Source organism: Hibiscus syriacus, unplaced genomic scaffold (assembly GCF_006381635.1).
Source record: "Hibiscus syriacus cultivar Baekdansim isolate YM2019G1 unplaced genomic scaffold, ASM638163v2 tig00110328_pilon, whole genome shotgun sequence".
NCBI lineage: Eukaryota > Viridiplantae > Streptophyta > Magnoliopsida > Malvales > Malvaceae > Hibiscus > Hibiscus syriacus.
In genome coordinates, this window is record NW_024062685.1 from 1,984,018 (window position 1) to 2,000,465 (window position 16,448).

Genomic DNA, 16,448 nt, shown 5'->3' on the forward strand with positions numbered 1-16,448 from the left:
TCATACCAAATATATTTATTTAAGATTTTATTTAATTTTAAATGTAATTATTTTTTATTAGAAAATTTAATTATTTATGATATTGATTGATTCTGATTTAAACGACTTCTATAATCATATATAACATATCTAATTTTTTATACTATTTTTCACATTTGTAGGTAAAATTTGTAATGTTATTTAATAGAATAAATATTATATAAAATTATATAATATATTTATAATATTTTTTCAAAGAATATATTTTATGAATAAAATATTGCTGAAAGTATAAAGGAATTAATAAGAAAAAAAATTACAAAGTAATAAAAGTTAAAAGTTAAAAAAAATAAATTGGAAAGAAAAATATTATCTAAAAAGAAAAATTAAAATTACAAGATTGAAAAGCATATGTTTCAAATTTAAGAACTTCAAATAAATTAAAAAAATTAAAGAAAAATAACTAAATTACTCGTTTAAAATTAAAAAAAAAATCATTTTAATTTTATAAACAGGTTTCAGCTCTTCGCTCTCAATTAAAAAAAAAAGTTAAAGTTCATTTTTATCTAACTAATATCTTGATATTTATTGGGTAGTCACATTCAACATCAATTATTTTTTTATAAATATGTGATAATTATAAGATGATATTTATTCATAATTTTTTTAGTCTATCAACAATGAACATATGCACTCTTTACATATATATAATTGTTTGAATTTAAGATTAAAAAAAAAGAATATTTTTTTACTACCGGGATCGATGATTCGACCTCAACTATTTTAAATCCTAGCAAAATATTAATATTTTTTGGTGCATATTTGTTCGATTCACAAGAGTCGAGAGGAGGAACATGCTTAGGGGACATAGTTTTAGCTCTTTCATATGCATCATTGTTAATAATACAACAATTAAGAGAGATAAAAAAGAAGGTAAGAGAGCTAAATTTGTTGATTCTTTCCCTTACTCATCGTCTTCAATCCATACCTGTCCCATTCGTTTACTGCAGAAATATGAAAGGAATTGATGTCATAAGAACTCGAAGGTGAAGACGATGAATCCATGGCAGCCCGCTCTACCCTTTGTTTCACACCGTGAAAGCTCTTGTTTTCTTGACCATCAACAATGGAGTCAAGCCTCTGGAAGTAATCCTCTTTACTCTTCTTGTAACATTCTGCGTTGCTTGCACCACGTTCGTACCCCAAACTCACCATTTTCTCTTCTATTTCCTGGAATCTTCGTTCCCAGGTTGAGATTTCATGTTCGTTCGTGTTGATTTCGTTCTGGGTTTTACTCAACTTTCTCACAGCCGCCATTAATGCAGCATCTCGAGCTTCGATCCAACCTTTCTCCTTAACCCAGAACTCGTGCTCTCTATCAAACCGAGTAGCCTCTCGTCTCCTCCATTCCTCCTCTTTCAACACTCTTTCTTGCTCCTTCTCTTGGATGACCTTCAACATTCTCTCCATCCAAACATCTTGTAAATGGATCAACTTCTTCATTTGCGAATCCACAAACTCCTCCACCTTCTTCGTCTTCCATGATCCCTTCTTGACCCTTGGGCCGTCGTCGAAGTTCCCCGACGAGGAATCATCAAATTCAGATTCGGAGAGGCTGAGGGTGTCGCTTATCTTTTGTTGTTGCATAGATTCCTGCAGCGGGACATTATCATTAATGTTGGTTTCTGGGACTGAAGTTTGAGGATTGCTTGTTTCACCATAAATGGCTTCCAGCTGTTTAAAGAACCTGTAATTTTTCCCATCTTGTCTTCCACCTTTACCATCCTTAGTCTTCTTATAGTATTTATAGAGGTTTTCAAACTTCTCTCTACACTTCTTCCCACTTCTCAGGTATCCATATTCCTCGCCCATTATCCTAAATATATCAACCAGTTAGACATGAAATAATTTAAAATTATAAATATTAAAAAATAATTATTAATCAAGTTCAAATAAACAATTAATCATACGCCAACATTCCTCATCATTATGTCTTAAGTAATAAATTTTAAATTGAAAAGGGTTAAATTATTCCGAAGCATTCCTTTCTGCTTTCCGTTTATGCCAGGAATTAACTACTGTTGCAAAACAAGGTCATCTTTGTTTAAGCTATGAAAAAAGCATCTATTTTTAAAGAAAAAAACAACACCTGCATCTCTGAGTTAACTCACAGCTCTGTTGCTTTCAATCCAAAACTAATAAAAATAAAAATCCATCTGAAAGTAAAAGTTTGAAAACTTTTGTGTTACTTTTCATGTAAGTAGAGAGACAAACTGGTTTCGCTCAGCAAAGCTGAATAGGGTTTCTTGATTGAGCATGTATCATAAAATCGGAACAAAAGTAAAAAAAAATGGAAATCTAAATGAAAAGACAAGGAAGAAGAAGAAGAATAGTGAGGTCAGTTTAATGCATTAATGGTAATATCTATCTATGTATATACCTAGAGACTTCATCCCACAAGGGCCCTTTCAGGTTAGCCTCTTTGAACTTGGGATCGAGTCTAGATCTGATCTCAAGAAGTGTAAGAGTTTCTTGCCTCGGCCACCGGCTGTTTCCGCCATCGCAATTCCCCACGCTCCATCCACCACCACCAGCAGAAGCTGAAGTTGAAGCAGTAAAAGCAGTGGCGGTGCTAAACCTTAGCAAACCACTAGGCATTGCTATCCCATTGCTCAGCATGTAGGCTGCTGCATCATGGTAAGGAACTGACTGAGCCACGTCTCTATGAGCAAGGTATGACTCAGAAGACGGAGGCAGGGTTGCCGGAAAATTGGTTCTCCTTGTCAAAAGCCGCCGGAGATCAGGCAGGCCGTACTGATCACCCATTTCCATTAGGTTTTCCCCCCTTAAAAGAGTAAAAAGAACAATACTGAAGAGAGAGAGGATGTTTGATTTTATGAAGACTTTGTTTGGACCATTTTGAAGGGGACAGGATCCGAGTCTACCGCAACTTTCATCACTCTTTCGTCACTAAATGTATGTTTATCTTTCCTTTTTTTTTAGTAGTTTTGTTGTCCGAGAGCTTTAATATATAATTAATAAAAATTCTTACAAAAAAATATTATTATTTTTTAAATTTTTTGGTAAAGTGTTATTTAAATTATTATTTTTTATCAAAAATATTATTTTCACTTATTAATTTTCTGTAGAACCTAATATTAACATTTTTTTATAGAAAAAATAATATTTTAGTTAACGTTTTACCAGAAATGTTAAATATTTTAGGTAGTGTCCAATATTAATATTTTCGGTAGAAAAAATAATATTTTAGGCAGCGTTTTATCGGAAATGTTAAAAAATAATAATATTTCTAATAGCGTCTTTCCTTAATCGTATATTAAGGTTGTCGTACCTGAGACATCCCTTCTTTTCTCTCAGTGTAAAACTACGATACAAAAAGTATATGTAGATTAGGGGTAGTTCTGATTTAAGCCAGCATGTCTTACCAGAAATATTATTTTTTTTAACATTTCATGTAAATCGATATCTAAAAATAATGTTTTAAATAACATTTTACTAGAAATGTTAAACATTATTAATATTTTTGATAAAAAATAATATTTTAAGTAATACTTTATGAAAAATGTTAAAAAAATAATATTTTAAATAACGCATAACCGTATATTAAGATTGTACATCTTTAGATTAGGGGGCCAATCAGATTTTGCAAAGTGTCGGAGATATGAATTTGCGAAAGCTCAAATGACGCGTGTTGCAGTGTCCTTGCACCTTGTCTTTTGACCAAGGTTGTCGTCCAATAGCTTCGGCTTCAGTTCATATATAATGGATTATTTTCGTTGATCATTCTATTTAAGGTATTTATTCTTTTCTTATTACTATAATATTTTCTTCAATAATTTAAATTAATTATAAGATAATATTTATTCATAATATTTTTTAGTTATTAATAACACAACACTATAAACATAACTGTTTTAATAAGACATTTTAAAAAAAATAACATAATTTTTAATTACTAAAATTACTCGATGAATTAACTAATTATAATATCTTTTTTAATTGTACGACACTATAAACATCGCCAATATCTTAACTTTATTTATCTCACCATGTCTTCAAAATATTTTTTGTGTTTCAAGTTAATTCATAAACTTCAAAAACATTAGGTTCTTAAAGAATCACTATTATATTAATAAGATATTTATATTAATTTAAGTACTAATAAATACCAATTTAAACGTATTTAAAATATGTTGATTAAATTGTAAAGGTTTATGGAATTATTACATGGATAACTTAGATATGACATAGTAAAAATAGTATTAATAAATTTTAAAATATTGTTTATTTCGTCTTAACACGTTATATACAAGTTATCCATACAATTGGTTCAAATATATTTGTAATTTGATTCATATGTATTCCACATGTTCCATGTCGTATTTAACTGACATTTTAAATTTTAAAGTTGATAGGTAGATTAATAGTAGCTAACTAATACGATACAATACTTTAAGGATTAAATTAGAATGTTTTGAGTTCGAAAGACCAATATAAAATTCATATCTTAATTTGAGGATATTTAATGCAACTACCACAATTTTATCTAAACTTGTTTTTATAAATAATTAACCGAAACTCCTTTAAATGACATATTTTCTCTAAATTCTTTTAAAATATGTTATTCTTATTTAATATTTAATAAATTTATACAATTTTATATTTTTAGATTTAAAATATTAATATTTTTAGATTTAATAAACTTATATTATAGTACTATTACATATTGAATGTTATATAATAAAATATATATAAAAATAATAATATAGTATATTACAAAATTAAAATTAAAATAGGTAAACTTGAAGTTAAATTATGTTTGTCATGTTAAAATTGTATTATACTCGTATTATATTTATTGAAATTAATTTTTAAGCCCTAATATTTTTCATTTAATTTAGAGTATGCGGGATGTAGTGGGATCCTAGTGTTAGGGTTGTAAATGAGACGAAACAGATCGTGAGCTATTCAAGATCGACTCGGTCAAAATTCGATAAATGTTCGACTCGAATAGACTTGAATTGAGTTCCTAACAAGTCGAAATGAGCTACTTGATACTTGACTCGAAAAGCTCGTGAGCAACTTAAAAATATAATATATTAAGATTTAATTTCTTTAAAAATAAATTATTAATAATATTAACATTTATGTATTGCTTTTTTTAAAAATATACAGTATAAGATTTGCATGTATTCAAGGTTCAGGTTCAAGTTTAAGTTTGAAGCTTCAATCGAATTAAGTTTAATATTTTTTTTTCATTTTTAGCTTTTACAAGCTTAGATTTATGGTTTCGAGTTCGAGTCGAGTTTGAAAATTTTAAGCTCACAAGTTTTCGAATTGAGTCGAACTTCATTTTAGAGTTTTCGAGTCGAATCGAACTCAACAATACTCGAGATCGAGTTGACTCATTTACGGCAGTACCAAGCGTAGACTTTTGGCACTTGGGCCCTACCACCGTGCCTATGAGTAGTGTTGGTTTGGCTTGCTGTGCGCCTGATTGCCTTCAAAGCACGATAGAAAATACATATTTTATAATGAAAATTTAAATCATATTTTTAGATTAATATTTTGAAGTAGATATAAATACATATAAAAAATACAGTAATAAATATACTAACAAGCAATATATAGGATAAATATAACAACTAGAATGAAACTATATTTTACTGAAAAGTTATATTTATATATTTATAGTCACGTGCTATCATATATAGATTTTGTAGGATTATTGAAGGAGTATCTCAGGATTAATATATAATAGAACTTTAGGATACATTAGATATTATATATTTGTACTCTTAATAATCTTTATATTTGTTGTGCATTATTGTTTCTCTTATCTGCAACTTTTTGTAATAAAAATTCTTTATTGTTTAAACAATAACAAATGATACTAATAATAACAATAACGATGTTTTTATAAAGAAGATATATGAAGAAGGGATTTGGTTGGTTGTTGTGTTGGACTCAAGTGTCACCATCTATCCATACTGTGAAAATTGTTTTATATAATTTCATGGACAGTATAGCTTTGCAGGACAACCCCCACCCCCCTCTCCAACAAAAAAAAATATGTACAAACGCATTTAATTATTGGAATCACCACAGTGTGCATGCAAATTATGACACCCTGCAACTACAACACGCCCTTTTCTATTTTCTGTATTATATTCAACAGCTTTTCAACATATTTTTATCCTCACTGACAGTGGCAGAGCCACAGTTTAGTGAAGGTAGATACGTATTGAAATGGAAATGGAAATGGAAATGGAAATGGAAATGGAAATGGAAATGGAAATTGAAATTGAAATTTTAATTGATTAGTTATTTATTTATTGATGATATTTATTTTGAAATTTTTTATATTCTTTTTAAAATTTGAATTTTTTTATTAATTACTTATTTTATTCATATATATATATATATATTTTTTTTGATAAGCTACTCGTTGATAATGTCATTTCACCCACTTCTATCTCATTTCATTTCATGACATTACAAGTTCCTAAACTACGTGGACTTTAGCAACTTCATTACAATATGGTCAGATTTTATCCATTCTTTTTTACTTTTACAACTTCAATTCAAGTAGAAATTTTTACCACAGTTGAGTTTTTAAGTTTTACAGTTTCGGGAAACTTCAAATAATTGAAACATATAATTCATGTGTAAAAGGCCTAACACGGTTTCTTTAAAAGAAATGGCATAATGACAGTATTTGGCAGACAAATTATAATAAGGTTTTAGAATCAAAGAAATATCAAACTCAACAATCGGCAAACTGGAGGGGAGGTTTTGCTTAGACCGGTTAAAATATGCTTAAAATACAGTGTGACTAGTTAAATAAGTGATCGGTTAAAAACGTTACCGGATATGTTATATGTTTTCACCATAAATGTTATTTGTGTTGGTAATAATAATAGTAATAACTGGGAATATTATCGTTATAAGTAAAATGTGCAAAAAAATATTGACTTTAACATAACCGGTTAATTACTAGAAACATTATTAATCATAATAACGAAACAGGTAGCGCTTATTTAATGTAATAGATAGCATCTGTTTAAAGCTGATGGGGCTTTAAAAATCTGATGATAACAAAATATGTTAAGTACTTAATTTGTTATCAATATTATCAACATATTAGGTAGTGCCTAAAATATTACCAAAATTTAAAAGTTTGGGGTCTTAGAAATCCGATGATAACAAAATAGGTTAATTACTTATTTTGTTATTAATATTATCAACATATTAGATAACACCTAAAATGTTGCCAAAGTTTAAGCTGATGAGGACTTCGAAATTTGACGACAACAAAATAGGTTAATTACTTATTTTGTTATAAATAAATATTAAAATATTAGATTGCTCCCAATAATGATATTCTGAATAAAGAAGTAGGTTGAAATCTAGAATATTAAAGTTGTTTTTAATTATATCAGTAGGATTTAATATATTACCTGAAATATTAAAGTTGTGTTTAATGATATCAGTAGGATTTAATATATTACGTGTCTTTATATGACAATTATTTTTAAAATAAATATCGATACTACTATGATATGATGGTTGATACTTTAACAAATATCAATATGATCTATGATGTTCGATATTTTATCATTTTAGAAACTTGTTAACTTGAAGAAAAAAAATTGAAATGTTGAGATTGAAAGTGACTTATTTATAAAATTCCATTAAAATATCTTTGTAAAAATATCGATACTTAGTGTAGATGTATATAAATTATTATATTCTTAGTGTATATGTATTAGTAAGTATTTAGGAAAATTATTAATATCCGATATCGATACTTTAGATTTTAGATTTTTTATAACTGTTATTGAGACTTTAGCATTTGAAAAAATTGATGAATGTTAAAATATCGATAATTGATATATAATGTATCGATATTTTTGAAAAAGTTGATGAATTTCACCCCTCACATCAACCTACAAGTATCAATACTTTCAAATTTTTAAAAAATATTTCAAACGATTAAGTTGTATATATTTTACCGTTTACATTATTATTAACTTTTAAACAAATCGATAACTAGTTTAATGTAGTAGGTAGCACTTAATTAACGTAATAGGTAACACATATTTAACATAATCATTAACGCCTATTTTATTTTATTGTTTACATTATTATTAACCTTTAAACAAACCAGTAACTAGTTTAATGTAATAGGTATCACTTATTTAATGTAATACGTAGCGCCTATTTAACATAATAGGTAGCGCCTATTTTATTTTACCGTTTATGTTATTATTAACCTTTAAACAAACAGGTAACTAGTTTAACGTAATAGATAGCGTTTATTTTATTTTACCGTTTACATTATTAGTAACCTTTAAATAAACCGATAGGTAGTTTAACCTAATAGGTATGCCTATTTTATTTTACCGTTTACATTATTACTAACCTTTAAACAAACCGATAAGTATTTTAACGTAATAGCTAGCGACTATTTTATTTTACCGTTTACATTATTAGTAACATTCAAACAAATCGGTAGGTAGTTTAATATAATAAGTAGCGAATATTTTATTTTAACCGGTTAAGTTTTAAATATAAGTATCGATACATACAGTATATGTATGAATACTTTTTCACGACAATAGTTGGACATGCCTTACTGTTGAAACAATATCTATACTTTTAGAGTAAGTATAGATACACAAGCTATGCAATTTATATTCTAAATTTTTTAATAGTTCTTCATGTTTTCCACCTACAACATTAATTTAATAATTTCATTTATACAAAAAATTATTTGATTATTTAGATTTTTTATGAAATTTTATTTAGAATTTAAATTTAACAATTTTAACTAAAGATAATAATAAAAAAATACTTAAAAATTATAAAAAAAAATTATTTATAATTAAGGAAGTGGATGATATTATTTTATTAATTTAATATGTTAGTTAACTCATTTAATGACAGTTAAATTTATTGTATCTATTTGATAAAAGAATTGAAGTTTAATATCTATTATAAAACTTTTGAAAGTTTAATATCTAAAAAAATATTTTAATTTAGTTTAGTGACCATTTGAAAACTTTATCCTACAAAATTAATGGATTAATCATGGAGCAATTTTTACGTTTTTCAATGTTTACTTAATAAGGATAATTTAATTAATGATGTGTTTGAGTGTGTTTGCATTAATGATGTATTTTAGTGTGCGACATGTATCATACATTTATCCTTATTAAGTAGAAGGTTAAAGTAAAAAAGATTCCTTACTTTACGTCATCTTTTTGTTTTAAGCCCCTAAATTATATTTTGGTCAAACTAAGTACTTAAAATATTATAGTTAACCATTTTAAGTCTCATCATTTTCACTTAGAAAAAAAATGCTTTTTTGGCCAATAAGATGTTGAAATGTCACACAAAATTCTATACTTGTTTTGATAAAAAAATAATTTAGGGGCTTGAAACAAAAAGAGGCATAATTTAGGGACTGACTTTGACCAAAAAATAGTTTAGGTACTTAAAGTTGTTGCATATAATAGTTTAAGGACTTCTTTGGACCAAAAAATAATTTAGGGTCTCAAAACAAAACAAAAAGTATAATTTAGGGATTTTTGTTTAGTTTTAAGCCTAATAAGAATGATTCATGACATTCGGCATATCAACTCAATAGGAAATGATTCAAAAAGGTTAAAAGGAAAGATTGAATTTATAGTGGGAAAGTGGGGTTTTTCTTTGCCTAAATAGGAAATATGGAGGGAATTCATTCAATCACAGCTGTACATCATCATCATCTCAGTTCAATCTCTCACACATTCTTATATTTTTGTCGGTAATTTAATTATATTTTTTTGATAAAACATATTTAAAGATATCTTTTATTTATATTTTAAGCATTTAATTAATGAAGTTGATGACATGATATGATAGAATAATACTTTTATTTCTTTTAACATTATCCTAATTTTTCCTAAAATTAAATGGTTTAGCTTTTTGCAAATGATACTTTTTTTGTTATAATATCTTATTGGGTTTTCGCTCCTGGAATAGGCTGAGATGGTTTCTTGTATGGCAGTAGAGTTTTTTTTTGCAGTTCCTTTTTTTTTTTTGCAAACTAGGACACAAACTATTTTATTTTGTGATCTACGATAATTTTTACATTGTATGAAATTCGTTATATCAAAGTGACGAGCTTAAATTATAAGAATATTTTTGTTCAAACTTTTTATTTTGATGTGATGAATTTTAATTAAAAATTATATTTTATTAGAACTCGTAACTTTAAGGTGATGGATTTAAATAAAAAATATTTTTTATTAAAATTTATCACCTCAATATGATAAATTTTTATCACCTCGATGTGATGAATCTCAAAAATAAATTTATAAATGAATCTTTTTAGTCCAATTTTTTCTTTTAACAAAATTCTTATGGTATATATATGTGGAACATAAAACCTCTGCCCCTTTGTATGGCTCTCTCTGGGCTAAATTGGACCATTACGGCACCTTGACAAAAAGTTTAGTTTATTATGGCACCCAAACATTTAATTTGGGATTTACAGTAAATTGAACAGTCCCCATTGAACTTGTCACGCCGGCGTGACGAGTTCCATGGGATATAATTTTTTTTAATGAGTTGTGTCAGGTGGGACTCATAGCCTGATTAAAAAAACTTTTTTTGGGGAATTGTCACATCGGCGTGACGAATTCTAATAAAAAATAATTTTTTTATTTTGTAAATTTTTAAAAGAAAATTTAAAAAAATAATATTTTATTAAATCAACTAGCCATAACTAGCCACACCGGCGTGATGAGTTCCAATGACTATAATTTTCAAATTTTTGACCGTTGGATTGACCGTTGTTAAACGATCGATATTTTTTAATTTCAATGGAACTCGTCACGCCGGTGTGACGAGTTCCAACGGGGAAAAATATGTCTTTCCTTTAAGTTGTGTATATCATCTTTAATCTCTTACATTATAAATTCCTTTCATCTTCAATCTCCTACGCAAAAACTCCTTTCATCTAACTAGAAACATTTAAAACAACGAGTAACAAATTCTTCACAGTTGTCCATTATAATGGCAAAATTCTACAAGCTGATGTTGGTATTGTGTTTAAGTCAAACAGGTCGATCAATATGATGTTCCCTGTAGATGTATCACATCGCCAAATGAAGCAAAAAATTGAGAGAAAACTTGGAGCTTATGTTTCATGTTTAAGTTATCGATACCTGATCTCCTCAAATCCAATGACATATGAAAAAGTTAAACTTGATGATGATGACGATGTTGTTGTTATGGTTGGACTTCATCAATCATCAGATAATATTATGGTGGAGATGTAGGTGGAAACGACGAATGCAACTGAGATTCTGACGTCATCAGTACCAGCTTGAAGAACAGAAGAAACAGGACCCTCTCAATCACATAGAAGTTATGGTGATGAGAACCTTGTTGGACGGTTTGGTGAAAGACTTGCTGAATTTAGCGAGGATGATGAAGACATTGTTCCGTTGGTAGACGATGATGACACAACATTAGTTGATGAGTCCGAATTATTGAGGCTGCTTCAGATGGATAAGTTTTGGATGTTGAGGCGGATGTATGGGAGGCAGTTGTTTCACGATGTCAAGGATTACACAATGCTTCAAATGTTTGGGCAAGGACAGACCTCAACCTGAATTCAATCATCATGATTTGCCTCGGTATCATCATGCAGTTGCAATGCATGACATTAACTACGATGCTATGTGAACTTCTGAAATATTTGATATGTCAGAGTTATGTGATATCCACTGGGGTTTTTCAGATGAGCGGTCATATGAGTTGCCTATCGGGTCTCAGTTTGAAACAAAAAAAGAGGCACAACTAGCAATCAAGGATTATTGCATCAAAGCTCATCTTCAATTCTATGTCGCGGAGTCGGACAAAAACTTATTTCGTAAGGTGTATACACCATGATGTTGGCTATAAATAGAGGATACGAGTATCATACCTACAACATAAGATGTTGTGAGAAGTCACAAGGTTCAATGCAGAGCACCCATGTACAATGACCTCCTTGACACAAGACCACAAACATTTAGATTCAGATGTCATATGCTCTTATGTGAAGCTGTTGGTGGAAAAAAATCCAATAGTGCCCGTTTCTGTGTTAGTGGCATCGATTCATAATACATTTGGTTATATTCTGATTTATTACAAGGCATGGATGACTAAACGGAAAACAATGACCTTGTTGTATGGTGATTGAGATCAATCATATAATGAGTTACCACGTCTACTGCAAGCAATGAAAATTTTTATCCTTGGAACCATTGTTAGGTTCTATACTCATCCTGCAATCACGGTTGAGGGAGACATTATCCCCGGGAAGAGAATTTTTGGTGGCTTGTTCTGGGCGTTTAAGCCAGCTATCGAAAGGTTTAGATTTTACAAACAAATGATTCAAGTAGATGTCACTTTTCTGTATGGGCTCTACAGACACGTCTTGATGATAACCGTTGCACAAGATGGAGACATCAATATTTTCCCCATTGCTTTCGTCATTGTTAAAAACGAATCGGAGGAAACTTTGAATTTCTCTCTCTCCGACTTGCGTTCCCATGTTGTCACTGAAGAAGGGGTTTGCATGATCTCAGATCGATCGCCTGGGTTGTTAAGTACAATTGGTAGACCTGAAAACAGATGGATGCCACCTCACGCATATCCTGAATATTGTATACGTCATATCACGTTGAATGAAATGAAGAGGTTTAAGCAGAAAAATATCAAAAAAAAGAGATTATCAACATCGGTAAGTACCTTAGCATTTGTCATTAATTATTTATGCTTCATTAATGTTTTTTAATAACATTTAAGTTACTATTTTTTAGTGTATGCTTTACTCCAACCAAACTTCCGTGCATGACTTGAAAATTTGAGAAGATTCAAAAATGATGTGTATGAGTTCGCAGCTGAAATACCAAGGGAGATATGGTCACAAGCATATGATGTTGACGGTCGACGTTACGACCATATGACTACCAAACTTGATGAATGTATCAGCTCAGTGCTGAAAGGGACTCGATATCTCCCGATAGCAAATATTATTAGAGAGACTTACTTTAGGTTGGGTAAAGTATGGGCATACAAAAGTGCACAAATTGATGCCATGATCAGCGATGAGAGAAATTAGACTCCAGATTTAGAGAAGGCAATGCAAAAGAATCAAACACATGCGACATAAATGTTTGTCCACACTTTTGCCAGACTTAATTCTGATTTCGTTGTCCAAGCTCTAGTTTGACCACATGAGGTAGGTAATTCTACAACATACACTGGTAATATGAATAGAAGATGGTGTGATTGTGGTTGATTTTAAGCTTTTAGGTTCCCATGCGCTCACGCTGTTGCTTCATGTATGCACATCAATATTGACCCATACTTATATGATGATAACTGTTATAGCTTGCACATTATGCGCAACATTTACAGTTGTGACTTCAAGTACCTCCCAAATGAAGTATACTGGCCTACATGCACGATTTTTTAGGAATGGTTGTCAAATCCTTGATTGAGTAGGAAGTTACGGGTTGACCTAAATCTAGCCGAATTCATACCCATATGGATGACCTCAAAGAGAGTCAGGTCAACCAAAACTTTGTGGCCACTGCAGAGGTGAAGGTCATAACAGAAAACATTGTCCACATCTTACAAAATATAGTGCTGGAAGCTAAAATAAGCGTTACAAAATGTTGAGCTATATTTTGATATAACAATTAAGGCATAATATTTTTGGACTTGAATTGAATTTGTTCAAGGTTTTCAAAGTTTTCAAAAATAATTCAAAGTTCATTTTACTTGGAATTGAGCAAAAAATATGTTTTTGTACTCGTAGTACTGATATTGATCTTACAGTATTGATAACTCATGAACAATACCGATAATGTTCATATGGTACCGATACCAAAGATAATGAAAGTATCGATACTCACAAGTTAGTATCGATACTACCAACATTGCTCAAATTCCAGAATGCAAAAATGGCACCGATACCCAAAAGGATACCGATACCAAAGGTAATGAAAGTATCGATACTCACAAGGTAGTATCGATACTACTATCAAATTCTAGAATGCAAAAATGATACCGACACCCAAAGGGATACCGATATTATTTTGTATAGTAGTATCGATACCATAGATATACTATCAATACCACCATCATTACTCAATTTTCTTTTAAAAATTACAAAATAAAAAAATTATTTTTTATTGAGACTCGTCTCTCAAGAATTTTTTTAATAAGGTTATAGTGACGAGTTCCATTGTGACTGTTCAATTTACCGTAGATCCCAAATTAAATGTTTGGGTGCGGTAATGAGCTAAATTTTTTGTCTGATGCTGTAATGGGCCAATTTGGCTTCTCTCTCCCCCTCCAATAATATGTTTACAAGTGTAGTTTATATTTTATGGCAAAACTCACGTAATCTTTCAAAAAGATTTAGGGTCTGTTTGGAACGGGGAAAATAATTTACGGAAAATGTTTTCCCCGTTTTCAAGTGTTTGGTTCGCGTAAAACACCCATGTCAACGGAAAATGAAATCCGGTCAATGGAAAACTAAGAGTAAAACACGGTATTTCAACTTACCGTTTGGAAAAGGGTAAGTCATTTTCCAAATTTCTCGCGTCCCTTGCTCCACACAGAGAACACGGTAATTTCTTTCTCCGTTCCCTTGCTCCAAACCGGAAAATCGATCTACTGTTTGGAATCCTTCTCACAGGCAAGGCGGGCAGTCGTCTTCTCAGGTATGTATCGTTTCTTCTTCTCCCTTTTCAACTTCCTTGACCTTCTTTTCTTGTTTCATCTTTCCCTAATTTTCCATTTTCAATTTCACCAACGGGAAAGCTGTTGTTTATGTGCCGAAAGCTGGAACTAGAAAAGAATGAAAACCCCGAGAAAGCTTGCATTAAAGTTATTTGGAAGCCTAAAACCGGACAAATAGGTGATTTCTTAACACCCCTTTTAATTATTCTTGCGTTTGAAGTTTGGTAAACTGGGAAATTTCTAAAATATGTACATTGGTGTTTAGGGAAACTAGAAAAGGAATATGAAATGATATTGAAGAGAACTCTGCAGAGTATTTGTATTTTGACTGTTAATCCAAATACTACAACATCAGTTATAATACAAGTAGGTTATTTGTTATTTATTTGTGGAAAAGTATATCTTGTTTATGGCCGAGTTGTTCATAGATCAAGTTTTTATGTTTTGTATTGCAGGTTGCCAACGATGATGGTGTTGTATGTAACACCCCCAACCCGTATCCGACCCGGATACGAGTCCGAAGTGTCACATGGACTTTTTAAACCTTGACTCTTAAGAAAAATCCCGGGAAATTTAAAACTTTATTTAAAACAAAATACAGACTTTATCAGAGTGCTCGTACTTAATGACTTATTACATGCCAACACTTTATACATAACCAAAAACATACTTTGTAAAATATTTCTGATCTGATCTTTTGGTAAGGAAAACTGACCTGTCTTGCCCCGCATCACTCCTTACTCTTCTCGAAACCTACGTGTGAAACAATCACACGCTAAGTCGAAGACTTAGTGAGGCATAACAACTTATAATGCACTTTAAAACCTATATTGATACATGCATGTTCTGTTCTATCATGTTACAGCAATTTCATGTATTTTTCATATCGTATATAATCATATCAGATTAATTGCAGTAAATACATACATACGCATAATTCATCATTAACAGTTTATCATATAATCCCATACTATTTCAATCAAACACTATACACACACAACATCATATCATTTCTATAGCATTTATCATACCACTAACTTATATTTGTTCATATCTCTGGATTAGCCCATGTACATATGTGAGAACTATCGATATGTGAGTCTATAGAGGTTGTGCACTATGCTGTCACCACAGCTCGTATAAATGCACCGAAGTGCCCCGTAGAATTGCACCGAAGTGCCCGTAGAATTGCACCGTAGTGCCCGTAGAATGATGTCCATAAGGACCACGTAGAATTCCTTAAGAATCATATACATACTATGGATCAAGTATGTGTCTTTCAAGACTTCACACAGGTTCCAAAGGATATACATATGTCCTAAAGAACCGAATAAACCCTCGACTCTTGGCATGCCAACTATACCCCTAGCTCTCATGACACATAACATGGGCGTTATCATTTATTTCATTTCAAATATACACATAAACTTGCAATTCACTTTCACATATCACGTATCACATAGCTTCTTTTCATATGATCACATAGTCACGTAGTTCACTTACCCGTAGATCATTTCCATATAATTCACATGTCACATATGTCATGTTTTCATATAATTTCTATCATTTCTCACCCAATCAACTGTATTCATGTAAACATACTTATCATATATTGTTCACATAAGATCATATACTTCATATAATATATCGAAACA

The 16,448-nt window shown here is 30.4% G+C and overlaps 1 protein-coding gene across 1 annotated transcript; it reads right to left on the reverse strand.

Moving 5' to 3' along the window:
* Positions 1–834: 834 nt before the first annotated feature.
* Positions 835–2,856, reverse strand: LOC120118446 (trihelix transcription factor PTL-like). Its single transcript, XM_039138473.1, has 2 exons — positions 2,420–2,856; positions 835–1,855 (listed from the first exon to the last, which is right to left on the reverse strand). Exons 1-2 carry the CDS (start codon positions 2,809–2,811, stop codon positions 922–924), a joined length of 1,326 nt encoding a protein of 441 aa, XP_038994404.1. The 5' UTR covers positions 2,812–2,856; the 3' UTR covers positions 835–921.
* Between the last annotated feature and the right edge of the window lie 13,592 nt (positions 2,857–16,448).